General features: G+C 38.7%; 1 protein-coding gene across 2 annotated transcripts in view; it reads left to right on the forward strand.

Annotated features, from left to right (window-relative positions):
* KATNA1 (katanin catalytic subunit A1) overlaps positions 1 to 15,163 on the forward strand; it is a 33,143-nt gene extending 17,980 nt beyond the window's left edge. For both annotated transcript variants that reach the window (XM_032407678.1, XM_032407677.1), the window contains 8 exons: positions 417 to 597; positions 6,450 to 6,571; positions 8,101 to 8,206; positions 9,057 to 9,215; positions 12,074 to 12,200; positions 12,706 to 12,840; positions 13,343 to 13,469; positions 14,808 to 15,163. In XM_032407678.1, coding sequence (XP_032263569.1) covers positions 417 to 597; positions 6,450 to 6,571; positions 8,101 to 8,206; positions 9,057 to 9,215; positions 12,074 to 12,200; positions 12,706 to 12,840; positions 13,343 to 13,469; positions 14,808 to 15,006 — 1,156 coding nt within the window. In that variant the 3' untranslated portion in view covers positions 15,007 to 15,163. The remainder of the gene's footprint in view (positions 1 to 416; positions 598 to 6,449; positions 6,572 to 8,100; positions 8,207 to 9,056; positions 9,216 to 12,073; positions 12,201 to 12,705; positions 12,841 to 13,342; positions 13,470 to 14,807) is intronic.
* The last annotated feature ends 541 nt before the right edge of the window (positions 15,164 to 15,704 follow it).

A 15,704-nucleotide genomic window follows, 5' to 3' on the forward strand; every position in this document is an offset into this window, starting at 1 on the left:
TGGATAAATGTGAATCCTGTACCTGTGCTGTGTTCTGGTTCTTTTGATAAAACTCTCTTTGATAATTGCTGTCTTTTCAGTTTCTAAGAATCAGACTAAGTTGTCATTCATCCTTGATGTACACCAGTGATTTCCTCTCAAAAGAGAGGTGATCACTTGCCTTCTATTATTTCTACCATATAACCATACTGCAGTCCATTCTTCTCATTAAATCACCACAGACCGCTGTGTCAGATATAAACAGCAGATCTTAGATTTCAGTGACTCGTTCATTCAGTCCTATCTTGTGTTCCGTTATTGCCTCTTTAGTTATAGCTTCTTTAGTTCATAGACTCTAACTTACGCATGATATGTGTACGTCTGTTTTTGGACCACCTCCAGTTCATTATGATTTTCATGATCTTGTGTCTAATTAGACCCTCACCGGGACCTAGAAAACGCCAGTCTCCTCAGTACAGTGACCCTAAGCCACACGGTAACCGTCCAAGTACAACTGTCAGAGTTCACCGTTCATCTGCACACAATCTTCACAATGACAGAGGGAAAGCTGTTCGTTGTCGGGAAAAGAAAGAACAGAGTAAAGGAAGAGAGGAAAAGGTAAATGTTACTGGTTTTCATAAATGAAATATTTATTAACCATAAAAATGAAGACTGTATAAATTTTAATAATTTTTAGTCATTGAAACGACCAGACTATATTAGAACCTTAGTCATATTCCACCTAGACTGGGATTTTTCCCACTCACTATTAAACAGATATTTTGGAGTATTTTTTGTATCTTTATATCTTGAAATAATTTCAGACTTGCAAACAGGTTGCAAGAACAGTATAAATTTACCCAGTTTTACCAATTATTAATCTTTTGCCCCTTTTGCTTTATCTTCTACTCTCTATATACATTTTTTTCCTGCAGCATTGAGAGTAAATTGTAGATATCATGCCCTTTTACCCTTAAATACTTTAGAGTGTATTTCCTAGGTACTTGGACATTCTTTTATATAAACACAATACAGTTGTCAAAAGCCACACATTTTACAGTGATACAGTGTTGTATCAATCCATAGACCCTCATAAAATTCAGCTAGTTATCCCAGTGCTGACATATCATAGCTCATTGTGCCCCCGTGCCAGGACGCAGTAGGGAAGTATACATTACATTTGGTTGTCATGTTTCTTTCATCTCTTTAATGTGAAAACTTTCTCAGCCTTTCTCTTTTTTGGTCTTTGGTATTTTTGAAGAGTACAGGCCAGTTGTTTTGTAGAATGCCTCTCAGTTTGGGCTTTTCTGATGTTTCCTCGTGATTAGATTAAGGGTATGCATTTTGGGCAGGAATACCATGGAAGGGAAGTCTTGTTCTTCACAATGTATAAGAAGGAGACACAGGATGTTTATTGGTTCTGTGACTTGTGATAAATTGGAGTGCTTTGTTAGGGTGGTGTCTGCCTGGGCTTTCCACTATAAAGTTACTCTTTCTCCCTTTATATTAATTTGGGGGGAGATACTTGAGACTGTAAATATCCTATTTCTCATCAAAATTTTATCTACTTGTTTTAGCATTCAGTGATGCTTGCCTAAATCAGTTATTCCTGTGGCAGTTAAAAAATCATGATTTTCTAATGCTATTATTTCTTCTACATTAATTGGCATCCTGCTGTAAGGAAAAACTTCATCTCTTTCTCTTTATTTAATGTTATCAGTATGGAGTCATGGATTCTTATTTGATTCAGTGAATTATAATCTGTTGCTATCTTTTTGATGCTTAAATTGTTTAAGATTTGAGGGGTGAGACCTTTGAAACTAGATCACTATGTCTTTTTTGACATGTACTCATCATTCTCTGAGTACCTCCTCATTTTCTGGCACAGTAGTAATCAACAAATCAGTTGTCCAAGAGATTTTAAATTAATATGATCTTGCTGGTAAGGCAGGAAAATATAAAGCTTTTCAAAAATATAGCATGACGATTAAGAGCATGGGCTTTAGATACAAGTAGACCTGTGTTGAAGCACCAACTCTGCTCTGTGTTACCATAAGCCGTTTGGTCTTTCTAAGTTTTATTTCCTCATATATAGAATTATTTTAACACCTGTCTCCTAGAGTTTTCGTAGGATAAGTGCAATAATCTTTTCTGGCCCCCAGCACATACTTCATGAGTGTTAGCTGTTACTATTTCCCACACATTCCAGGTAACTGAGATTTTACTGTATTTACTGTTGCTTAAACAGTTTTATTATTGCATTTTTTCAAAAATTTAATGAGATATTTCAGATGTTGGCGACTACATTCAAAATGCTCCTTAATGGATACAATGCAAAAGTAGAAATATTGGGTTAAAATCAAGACAAAAATAAATCCCTTAAAAGGAAACTCACTTAAGAAAAAAGTTCTTGTTTATCAGTGAAAGTATTTTAGCCTTCAGTTTTAAAACGTATAGTGTTTCCACCACTCTTTGGTTCTCTATTGTTTCAAGAAAGAGTAAGAGAAGAAAGTATACTAAATAAACATAAGATCAGCTGCAATAAGAGGAGGTCTTATCTGTGTCTCTGCTTAGTGTAGACTTTGCTTAATTGCTAAAATCCTCAGGACTTTGAGTGAGGGGTATAGGACAGCCAGAGAACAAATGTATAAAATAGGTTTTCTCCCCGAGTCAGCTAGTGTGTCTTGAAAATATGTACCCATTGTTGAGAAATTGTACTTGGGGAGACCAGATTAATATATTTCAGGTAATTATAGAATAATTAGATGCTTAACAGTGGTAGTAACTGATGACTAGAAAGAATTCTTTTTTTTCTCTTTTTTTATGTTATGTTAATCACCATACATTACATCATTAGTTTTTGATGTAGTGTTCCATGATTCATTGTTTGCATGTAACACCCAGTGCTCCATGCAGTACGTGCCCTCTTTAATACCCATCACCGGGCTAACCCGTCCCCCCACTCCCCTCCCCTCTGGAACCCTCAGTTTGTTTCTCAGAGTCTGTAGTCTCTCATGGTTCGTCTCCCCCTCTGATTTCCCCCCCTTCATTTTTCCCTTCCTACTATCTTCTTTTTTTTAACATATAATGTATTATTTGTTTCAGAGGTACAGGTCTGTGATTCAACAGTCTTACACAATTCACAGCGCTCACCATAGCACATACCCTCCCCAATGTCTATCACCCAGCCACCCCATCCCTCCCACCCCCCACCACTCCAGCAACCTCAGTTTGTTTCCTGAGATTAAGGATTTGGATTTTGGATTTATAATGTTGCCAGCTTTTACAATAACTGGTTTTAAACCTGGGTATTTATCTCCTGGGTAATTGGTTCATCTTTAGCATTATTTTGAGCACAAGAAGGAGGCTATATTCTTTTTAGCCCTTCTCCTGCTCCGTTTCACCTACTAGTAGTTGTTAGCATTTTTACTCAGAGCAGGTTATTGAATCAATATGTGCTTCAAAGAAATTGTACTCTTTCAGCTAATTAAATAAAATCCTATCAAAAACGTCAACACTTGAAATTCCATAGCTCCCTTTGGCTGACCTATTATTTGTTTCTCCTTTCTGCCTAGCTTAAATTCATTTTGCTTTGTCTACAGACATCCCTTCAGCACTGTGTTCTGTGGGAGGAAAGAAAACAACTAGAAAGTGCTTTTCTATCTGTGTCTTCCTAGGCTTACAGTGTGAGTTCCCAGTAATCAGGGACAGTGTCTTCTTTCTGTCCCTCACAGCTGCTAGCACAGAATGGGTTCTTGGTAAATATTTGTGAATGAATAACAGCTGCATAAATACTTAAAGATAACCATCTCTTTCTTTCCTTCCTTCCTTCCTTCTTTTCTTTTTTTTCTTTTCTTTCTTAAAATTTACTTATTTGACAGAGAGCACAAGTAGGCAAAGCGGCAGGCAGAGGGAGAGGAAGGGAAGCAGGCTCCTTGCTGAGCAGGGAGTCCCATGCGGGTCTCGATCCCAGGACCCTGGGATCATGACCCAAGCTGGAGGCAGATGCTTAACCAACTGAGCCACCCAGCCGCCCCTTATTTATTTTTTTAAAGTTTTTGTTTTTTTTAAAATATTTTATTTATTTATTTGACAGAGAGAGAGACAGCAAGAGAGGGAACACAAGCAGGGGGAGTGGGAGAGGAAAAAGCAAGGTTCCCGCTGAGTAGGGAGCCCGATGTGGGGCTTGATTCCAGGTCCCTGGGATCGTGACCCGAGCCAAAGGCAGACGCTTAACCGACTGAGCCACCCAGGTGCCTCTGTAGGTCATTCTTGACATTAATAATAGGTGTTGTCTGTTTTTCTCATTTTCAGTGTTGCTAGAGGTTTGTCATTTTCATTCACGTTTTCAAGGAACTAGTTCTTTGTTTTATTGTTTACCGACTGAGCCACCCAGGCGCCCCTTATTTATTTATTTTTTTAAAGTTGTTTGTGGTTTTTTTTTTTGGTTTTTTTTTTTAAGTAATGTCTACACCCAACGTGGGGCTTGAACTCATGACCCTGAGATCAAGAGTCTCATGCTCTTCTGTCTGAGCCAGCCAGGTGCCCCAACCTTCTCCTAAAGGCTGCACAATACCTTCCTTGAATTTTTTATGTTTGCATTGGATAGTGAATATGTATATTGTAAGACAGACGCTTTTTTGACCATCTAGTTTAAGACTTTGAATATATAAATATTGGTTAAGCATAGATGTTAATACCTACTTTAGATAGCACCACTGACAAAGAAATCATGTATGGGCAAAACAATGTTAATGAGACAGGGTAAGAATTCTAGTACAAGACCAAGTAAATGACTGTTTACCCTAATGTAGAGCTTCATAAATTTTCTTGCCTTATAAAATTCATGAGTGTCTGTATGTTTTCACAGCACCTCAAGGACCAAAAGAATACCCATCCATTGGTGAAGAAGTTGGGTTCAGACAACTTTGCTGTGTCCTAACAGCGCATGTTGGGCACTGCTCAGTTTCTCAGACTTTGGAGGCAGAGTGGATATTTCACTCCGATTCCTCTTTCACCTTGATTTTTCCCACTATTTCTTTTATCACAGAAACTGCCAGAAACCGAGCTTCACAAAAATATGGCGTTATTGAAAGGAATGTAGCAGGGTTTTTTGTTTTGTTTTGTTTTTTTTAAAGATTTTATTTATTTATTTGACAGAGACACAGCGAGAGAGGGAACGCAGCAGGGGTAATGGGAGAGGGAGAAGCAGGCTTCCCGCTGAGCAGGGAGCCCGATGTGGGGCTCGATCCCAGGACCCTGGGATCATGACCTGAGCTGAAGGCAGATGCTTAACGACTGAGCCACCCAGACGCCCAGGAATGTAGCAGTTTTAATGTAGAAACGGAACTACCTGGAGCTGGTAATTCACCCAGTGTTCAACAGATAATGCTGGGTTTCACTAAAAAATGTAAAATACCCTGCAGTGCTCTGTCAGTTTGCCGTCGTACCCTGGAGTACTTTAGTACAGGGCTTCGGAACTGTGGTCCTAAAGGTTGCCGTCACAGAGTGTGGGAGGGAATTGCACCGGGGAACTGAGAAGTCTCTTTTGCAGTGGGGTGGGAACAGTGAAAAGGAAAATTTTAGGAGCATTGATGAGGGCTGGGTGGGTAGTTAAGAGTGAGCTGTAGATGGGACGCCTGGGTGGCTCAGTCGGTTAAGCGTCTGACTCTTGGTTTTGGCTCAGGTTGCAACCTCGGGGTTGTGAGATGGAGCCCTGCATGGGACTCTGTGCTCAGCGTCGAGTTTGCTTGAGATTGTTTGCCTTTCCCTCTGCTCTTCCCTCAACTCAACGTGCGCACTCTCACTCTCGCTCTCAAATAAATTAATTAAGTCTTTAAAAAACAAAAAAAGTGAGGGGCGCCTGGGTGGCTCAGTCGTTAAGCGTCTGCCTTCGGCTCAGGTCATGATCCCAGGGTCCTGGGATCGAGCCCCGCATCGGGCTCCCTGCTCGGCGGGAGGCCTGCTTCTCCCTCTCCCTCTCCCCCTGCTTGTGTTCCCTCTCTCGCTGTGTCTCTCTCTGTCAAATAAATAAATAAAATCTTTAAAAAAAAAAAAAACAAAAAAAAAAACAAAAAAAGTGAGCTGTAATCTTAGCTACATAAACCATCTGTCTTTAACCTTATCTCCTCTAAAGTTTTGAGATAAATGCCACACATATCTGATATTCACCAGTAACCACAGTTCATCTCAGTGTTGATTTTTTTGATTCTCACCAATTCGTATGCATAATATTTTTGTTTTCCTTTAACACTTTTGTCATACTTTTTATGTAAAAGTAAAAGTTGAATATGAAACTGTAATAACTCATTCTGATGTTGGTATAGAACAATGACTTTAATAGTCTTTGACTCTTTCATTACTTGTACTATTATATTAGCTCTTCTAAAAATATCACTGGAGTCCAGTCTGTGTTTCTGAGTATAATTTTTGAGTCAATCAGAAGCTCTTGTGTTTTTCTCCCGATGTAGAACAAATCACCTGCTGCAGTTACCGACCCAGAGACAAGTAAATTTGATAGTACTGGATATGATAAGGACTTAGTAGAAGCTTTGGAAAGAGATATAATTTCTCAGAATCCCAATGTTCGATGGTAAGTTATATCATAACAAGATAATTGGGTGTTGATAATGCTTTTAGGAAAAGCAAAGGGAACCATTACTTTTTCAGTAAATGCACTGAAGATCAGTCCTTGGGGATGGAACGAGAGTGCGTGCAGTGTGAACCCAGGACTTGGTTCAGGCTATACCAAATTTTTGTCTGAGCTTTTTATTTAATAAAGTAACAAATGATACATAAGTTTCTATTAAATAAAAAAATCTTCTAAAAATCACAGAAATTTCATCTTCTTTTGGGGACATCCTCTAATGGTGAAATGGCAGGGATTCTTACACATGTGTGTTGTTTGCTTTTGGTTTTTGTTCTTATGTAAGCTCTGTGCTTGAAGTGGGGCTTGAACTCACAACCCCGACCAAGATCAGGAGTTGCAATGCTCTGTTGACTGAGCCAGTCAGGTGCCCCATTGTTGCTTGTTATCTATAGTTTATCCCATGGATGTTGCTTGTATTTTCTATGACTTTGAGCAGTGATTCTCAACTTGACTTATTATATCTAATCGAAGAACTGTAATTATCACTCTGAGTTCTAAAAGCTCCCTTTCAAAAAAAAAATTAAAAAAATAAGAGGCCCCCTTTCCCACAAAGTTAGGTACATTCTGTTAAATATTTTTCATTAAAATCTTAATGATTTTTAGGGGCGCCTGGGTGGCTCCGTCGTTAAGCGTCTGCCTTCGGCTCAGGTCATGATCCCAGAGTCCTGGGATCAAGTCCCGCATCGGGCTCCCTGCTCCGCGGGAAGCCTGCTTCTCCCTATCCCACTCCCCCTGCCTGTGTTCCCTCTCTCGCTGTGTCTCTCTCTGTCAAATAAAAAAAAAAAAAAAAACCTTTGAAAAAAAATCTTAACGATTTTTAGGTATGGTTTTGGGGATATTTTAAAAATATTTTTTGGTATTTGGTACTTACACAGTGAACATATATTTTCATGAAAATGCCACATATACCAGTAATAGTAGTAGCAGTAAGAGTTTTCTAATGGTTGGTGATGACTTCATAGTAGTCTCTATCATACTCTATCCTTGGTGTCTACCTCTTAATAGGGTTGGGGGCAAAGCAGCAATACTGTAGCCTTGTCTCTGCTTTATGCCCTTTTTTGTACTTTTTTTTTTTTTAATGGGCTCATTGTTTTTAAATCATGGAGTTTATGGGATGAGCATCACAGGGGCAGGAATTTAAAATGATAAATAATAAATAAATAAATAAATAAATAATAAATGATAAATAATGATAAGGATACTTTATCATGATAAATACTTGGGTGCCTATAGACCAGTGGTCTCATTCACCAAGTTGGAAATCATTATTGCCAAGAATTGAAGATTCCGATTGTGCTCCATATAGACTGGCTGGTGTGGCAGGCCTCATCACAGTGTGCCGGCTCACCGCGCCCAGGCAGGGGCTTCGCAGTCTGGTGGCAGTGTAAGCCATGCTGCTTTGGTTTGTAAGGATGACTGCATACAGTTAAATATGTCATCTAAGGGTACTGATGAAATATCTCCTCTTTCAGGGATGATATTGCTGACTTAGTAGAAGCTAAAAAGTTGCTTAAGGAAGCTGTGGTGTTACCAATGTGGATGCCAGAATTCTTTAAGGGCATTAGGAGACCATGGAAAGTAAGTTTATTGTTGTTAATGGTGTTGTCAAAGTGAATGGCAAGTACATTGCTATAGAAAACCAGTATTTATCTTACTCAGGGGAGTGAGAGGATAGAATTAGGTAAGGAAAATTTTACTTTATTTTATTTTAAGGAAAATTTTAAATTAAAAAATATGTTACTCCAAATTTTATTTAGACCAAAAGCTTATTGCAAGGTTCCCAGAATAAGAAATAGGTCTAGTGTGACCTTTGGAAAATTGATTTAGAATGAGCTCGTATTTGCAAATAAGAACAAGTTGCCTAATGCAGAACTCCTCCGTTTGGTGCATCTGCTCCAGAACCTGTATCCTCTGCTTCTTGCAGTTGTGCTTAAGAAACTGAGACCTTTCTGCATCAGTGGGTACTTTTTAAAAAAGTCGTGAGCTGATCTGAAAAGAAACTGAAAAAAACTTTCTTGGATTTAGAAAATGTGCCAACGGCTAACTCTGTACTTACTAAGGGAGAAGCAAGCTACCAATTCTGGACATTCTTTGAGTACAACTTTGTAACAAAAAAACTAATTTGTTTGATCGAAAGACTAGCAGGAAATACACCCAAATAATATTGGTACCTGTGTTAGGGTATGATTATTATAATGTCAGTGTTATAACATTGATTATATTTTTCTCATTTCTGAGTTCCAAATTTTTAATAGTGTGGTTACCTTTTATAATGAAAAGGTAATTTGGTGATAAAGTATCCTTTTGTTTATTTTTTATTTATCTTAATATTATATGTTAGTTGAAAATTAATTCTTAGTAATGGAATTCTTGTGAATTAGAACAGTGGCAGGTAAATCTTTCACTTATGTTATTCTTTTGCCTACAGGGAGTGTTGATGGTTGGCCCACCTGGCACAGGAAAGACCCTCCTTGCTAAAGCAGTAGCTACGGAATGCAAGACAACGTTCTTCAATGTGTCTTCGTCAACCCTGACTTCCAAATACAGAGGGGAGTCTGAGAAGCTTGTTCGTCTTCTGTTCGAAATGGTGAATGTTTGAGACCACTCTGATGATGCTCTACCTCTAAGCAGGGAGGAAGTGAGTCGTAACTATCTCCAGTGTGTAGAAAAGCTAGGCAGGATGGCACTGCGCCCAGAGTGTGAGTCCCGTGCCCTCGAAGCACATGAGTAGTTGGAGTTTTTCTGTCTCCTTTCCTCTAGAGGAAGAGCCATCTCTCTTGGCTTATGGGCATGCTCACATTATGGGATCATTCCTGATCTGTCCTGGGAGTTTGAAATTATTATGTTTTTTAAATCAGTAGGCTTATTTATACTATGGTAAATTCAGTGTTGTGACAGTAATGTGGAACAGTGAAAATCAAGTAGTTATGGAATTGAGATCACCTCCAATCTATTAACTATGCTGAATACCTTGAGTTTAATGATCCAGACTTTGGATTGCTACTCCTTTACTTATTACTTTGAGTTCCTTTTTTCCTTCTTCAACTCCCACTAATCTGAGTATCAGTAGAAGGAATCATAATTCAACAAGTTCGTAGTAGAGTGTTTGGATTAATTTCAACAGCTTTTTAGACTTCAGACCCTGGTAAGCTTCACTGATTGTTTCAGTCTTGCCTCATTTAAGAAATAGTGTAGTTATATGTATCAGGACAGAGTTATGCTTATTATATGGACAGTGACTTGGCATTCTTAACTCTAAAGACTCCCATCGTGGACAAAACCTTAGATGACCATGTTAATACGATACTAGATCTTACTTCCTAGACTCAGAATATAACAAAACAAGCAAATGAAAACCCGTACAATTTCAGGTTATCCATTTTCATTTTCTGTAAAGGTTTCTCCCTGTTTCAATTCCCATTTTCTCCTTCAAGTTTGATAGTTCGTATGGCAGGATGCAAATTCTACCAGGTTCTTAATAGTTGATCAGTGGTTTATACTGCAGGAGGGGAATCTAGTGGAGAACCTCTTAGGTGAGTTTGGGAAATTAGTTTGCCCTTTGCTTCAGGGGAGAAAGAATTCTATTGCCAGGATTCCAGAATATCTAGGCTTTTGAAAGATGTAAGGTAAATAGAATGAATGGCTAAATATGGAGTCTTTAGGGTCAGGTCACCCGGCTTCAGATCCCACATCTCTTGTCACTTCTTAGTGGCTAACTGTGGGCAGATTCCTTCCCTGACCCTCAGTTGCGTCCTCTGTAAGAGGATGCGCGTAATGCAGGAGACGCCTCTGTGACGTTCGGGTGGTGAAACGAGCTAACGCCTGTGGATCGCTTACTACAGGGTCTGACTCACAGGGGCTAATAGATCTTAGCTGTTCTGTTTCAGGATTATTTGATATATTTTCTAATGGAGAGTTTATATTCAAGAAAAACGACCATTTTCCTCTGTGCGGGGAAGCCTCTTACAGAGTGCTAATTTACATTATTTTTTATGGTGAGGTTTATGAAGGCATATCAAACGGCTTGTTTTTTACCGGCTTCCCTCATGTTAGCCATCTTTAAATACGTGCCTGCTTCTCTGGAGTCTGTGACTTTGAATTGCCTACTACTGAGTGGGGGCTCAGTCACAGGCCAGTTTGGAACTTTTGATTAGGGCTCATATTTAAAACTCAAATTAAAACTGGCTTAATTTTTTTTTCCTGTTCATCCTATGGACTCTCCCCAGGAGTGAAGTTGTACACCCTCTCTCATCTTGTCTTGGCTGCTCTGTAGATGAGTTGCCTCTCCCCGAGGGCCCAGGCCCATTCCCCAGAATCCCTCAAAGCAAACATGTCTCAAGGCCTGTATTTCTTTTCTTTTTTTTTTTTTCAAGGGCTGTATTTTAAATAATGCCACTTAAATATAAGTCTGTCCAGGATTTTTCTCATGACATGGTAACAAACACATACCAAAACTTAATGGTATAATTTTTGTTGTATTGTCAAGAATTTTCATTTTCAAGTATCAGAAACCTAATCAAATGAGTTTAAACCAAAAGAATAATATATTGGGTCATGTAAGTAGGAATTTTCAGAAGTTATGTTCCAGCTTTTTAGACCTAGCAGGATCTAACAATTCGGATGTTTTGGGGGATGTCTCTTTGACCTTTGCCTCTCTGTTTACCTGTGCGTTGGCTTTGATTTTATGTGGTGGCCACTATAGCCATGAGTGCCTTAAGCCTTGTTTTTATTGTGTTTATTGGTAATCCCCCAAGAAATTAGCCCTCGTTGGATATTTCATTTAAAAATAATTAACTATAGGGGCGCCTGGGTGACTCAATCAGTTAGGCGTCCGACTCTCCATTTTGGCTCAGGTCGTGATCTCAGGGTTGTGAGATTGAGCCCCACACTGGGCTCTGTGCTCAGAGGGGGAGTCTGCTTCTCTACCTCTCTGTCCCCCTCATCACTCGTGCTCTCTCACTATAAATCTTTAAAAATAAAAAAGATTAACTGTGAACTTCTTTAGTTACTGTATTGTCATTGTCAATGACAATGTCAAATGAAAAATGGCAATTTAATTAGGATTTCTTAGAAGGAATCTATATGATTTTATTTAAGGTACTGATTCTCTGAAACCAATTTTTTTCTAGAACTGTAGAACACTTACCAATATCTATAAATATTTTCCCACCATTGTTGACCTTATTGTTGTAGCACACGTGATAATTCTGTATTTATATCACTCATGAATAAACAGATATCACCTGCCATGTAATATTTAAGTCTATGGTAAGTTTCCATTAGAAGCTGTCTTATAGCTGCTCCAGTTTATCTTTTCCCAATATTAGGACCAGAGAGAGATGTGGTGTGGTAGGCTCCTGGGCTCCTTTCTAATTGCTGTAGATTATTTTTTAAATGAAATAAAAATGAAATAAAAACCTGGTGTTACATGGTTTCTTTATTTAGGCTCGATTTTACTCTCCAGCCACCATATTTATCGATGAGATAGATTCCATTTGTAGTCGCAGAGGGACTTCTGAAGAGCACGAAGCAAGCAGAAGGGTGAAAGCCGAGCTGCTGGTTCAAATGGATGGTATGCATGTGTCTGCATTGACTAAGCTCTACTCCTAGGGCTAAGCCACACAGCTCCTGCCAACTAGAGAGGGCTGGCAAGTAGGTCCTGGAGATTGACAATATACTGGGGACACGGACTGTGGGGACATGCCAGAAATAATGGCTGTTCATAGAGCACTCATGGGCATATGCTTGGATTTCTTATGTTCAGCAATGAAACTGAAATTTTTGCCTTAGGGATATGTATGCTTTTGAAAAATCCTAGAAATTGGTATGTAGTTAAGCTGAGCTGGTCTTTTGAATAAATCTGTTTTGAGTCCTATTTTTTTGCATATTAAAATTTACTTTTCTTGGGCCACAAATTCATATATGTACCATTTAGCTTTAGAAGTCCTAGGGAAGCTTAACAATTACACTACTTTGCAACTTAGTGCTAAATATATGATGATCTTTTAAGTAGTTGAGCTTTATTTTCTATACTCTGACTTCCTGTCTTTTTACATTCTCCTCTCCCTTTTTTTTAGGTGTTGGAGGTGCTTCTGAAAATGATGACCCTTCCAAAATGGTTATGGTTCTGGCAGCTACTAATTTTCCCTGGGATATTGATGAGGCATTAAGACGACGTCTTGAAAAAAGAATCTATATTCCATTACCATCAGGTTATCTGCATTTGAATCTTGTCTGAAAGCTCATGTTAACTCTTAGGTAGTTTTGCTTAGAGATTTTAAAATTTGGTAGTAATTAACTTTCCTTTAAAGAGACAAATGTAGGATGTCTTTCCTTATATTAACTGATTTGGCCATATCTAGAACCTGAAAGCCTTGGTACCAGAAATTTTTTTTTTAAGATTATTTATTTATTTGAGACAGAGAGCGAGTGCACAAGCAGGGGGAGAGGGAGAAGCAGACTCCCCGCCAAGCAGGGATCCCGACGCGGGGCTTAATCCCAGGACCGGAGACCATGACCCAAGCTGAAGGCAGACACTCAGCTGACTGAGTCACCTGGTACCAGGAAATTTTAAATTTAGAAGGGCTCTTAAATTTTTAAGCAAATGAGCTCTAAGAATTGGAAAACAACTTCTCATACAAAGTAGACTTGAGAAAAAAATAACAGTATGTTTATGTTGAAGGCTTACATTTTTAAATTTGTTTCCATCATTAGCAAAAGGCAGGGAGGAGCTGTTACGAATAAGTCTACGTGAACTGGAATTGGCTGATGATGTTGACCTTGCAAGCATAGCAGAAAATATGGAAGGTTATTCAGGTGCGGACATTACCAATGTGTGCAGGTATGAATTATTTTGAAAGCATAGGGTTTTGTGGGTATAAACTTCTGTTAAGAAGTTTTGTGCTGAATTAATAAGATGGGTGAAGAATAAAGACCCACATTAGAATCTCTAGTCAGCGACATAAGTTTTGGTATGAAGTTTATGTGATAAGGTGCTGGTAAGAACTTGGGTATCTTGCATGTCACTGAACAGTCTGCAGTGCATTTGAAAGCTATAAGTTCAAGAAGCTAATGTTAGAACAATTGGTGTAATATAGAAAATCAGTAATTGTCTTGGATTAAAAAAATGTTGGGTCTACTTATTCAGTATACTTTTCACTAAGAAATGTGAAATGGATTGGGCATACTCCAGGAGAGTACAATCTCTTTCAGTACAAGTGTCCTAAATATGATAGGAACAGGAGTAAAAAAGAAAAAAGACAGTCTCTAATCCAGTTGATTCAAGTAGGTTTTTTTTTTTTTTTTTTTTTTTTTAAAGATTTTATTTATTTATTTGAGAGAGAGAGAATGAGAGACAGAGAGCATGAGAGGGAGGAGGGTCAGAGGGAGAAGCAGACTCCCTGCCGAGCAGGGAGCCCGATGCGGGACTCGATCCTGGGACTCCAGGATCATGACCTGAGCCGAAGGCAGTCGCTTAACCAACTGAGCCACCCAGGCGCCCCTCAAGTAGGTTTTGTCCTGAGTATTAGTTCATATGTTTATTAGCAAGGTACTCGTAAAGTAAGCATACTACACAGGCTTGTGGGCGTCAGTGAGAATGTGTGTGAATGGAAAGCAGCTGCAGGTTGCTGTCCCTCTGCATAAATGGTGCCTGTTATTAAAGATGAAATTTGGTGAAAGGAGAGGTCCTTGAGTGTAAAGTTTCTTCTTCAAAAACAAAAAACACAACCCCCCCCCCCAAAAAAAACCAAAAAGACAAAACTAATACAGAGGGGAAAGCTGAAACATGCTAACTTGATCATTTAGTTTTTCCTACATGTGTAGAAAATAGTTTTTCTCTGGTTCTCTCCTGTCTCTCTGATGTTGTTTAGTCTTCATTTTATTGGACACTTACACTGATTCAATTGCTAGCTTCTTTATTACACCTTTACTCTTTCTTGGGCTCCTTACTCAGTATCAGTTATTTAAATTGATTAATATCCTTAATTCATCATGGAAGATTTAACTGCTAAAAAACAACTCCAAACAGGCCTTGTATTCTGATAAAAGATTCTGTGCAGTACTAAGTATCTGTGGTCGCATAATTACAAAATAACACATACTGAAAAGATTTTCTGTTCACGGGTTTTTATTCAATCAAAATAACACTTTGTGTATGTGTTTTAATTAAAAAACCTAGGGATGCATCCTTGATGGCAATGAGAAGGCGTATTGAAGGTTTGACCCCAGAAGAAATCAGAAATCTTTCAAGAGAAGAAATGCACATGCCTACAACTATGGAGGATTTTGAAATGGCTTTAAAAAAGGTCTCTAAGTCCGTTTCTGCTGCAGACATTGAAAGATATGAGAAGTGGATATTTGAGTTTGGATCATGCTAAATTCTCACATGTAAACTGTGAGAAGCCTGCCTTAAGTGTTTGAGTAATAATTAAATGTAGTATTTCATTGCACTGAGTGCTATATTTTTTTAAACTTTGATAATGGTAAGATTAAAAAAAAAGTGTGATTCTGAATAAAGGCAATTTTTTAAAGCTGAAAGCAAATTTGTTTTGAGTATTACCCGATTTCTCTCTCACTGACCACGTTGTGTTTGCAGCACAGGTGCGATTACTTAGTTTGGAAAGTGTCCTTATGTGCGCTTCTGAGTACAGCATCTTCTCTTCTGCTGTCCAGCTGCCGTTCCTTCTAGGGAGTGAGACTGGCTCTAGCTCCTTGGGTGCCAGCGGAGAACCGAAAATGCCCGACCATTTTTACACAAGTAGCCAATTGATGCACAAACCATGCCCCCGTTGTGCCTTCCTGCTTGGGGTTACAGTAGCTTCCCTGCTCTTCCTGGGAGAGCTTTAAAGACCCTTCATTTTATAATGCACTTAAAAAGAAAAAAAAAATACATATATACACACACTCTTGCTTGACCTTATTCTGCCTCCATACGAGGCTGCCCTGTAGGCAAGCAGATGCTTGTAAGCCAGTGCTGCTCACTGTGCTCGAATGAATGAAACTCATGAACCCGTTTACTCATGGATACAAAGCATAATGAAAATAATGGTGCAACGGTAAGTTAATAAATGCAAGT

Source organism: Phoca vitulina, unplaced genomic scaffold (assembly GCF_004348235.1).
Source record: "Phoca vitulina isolate PV1807 unplaced genomic scaffold, GSC_HSeal_1.0 scaffold9, whole genome shotgun sequence".
In the NCBI taxonomy this organism is placed as follows: Eukaryota; Metazoa; Chordata; class Mammalia; order Carnivora; family Phocidae; genus Phoca; species Phoca vitulina.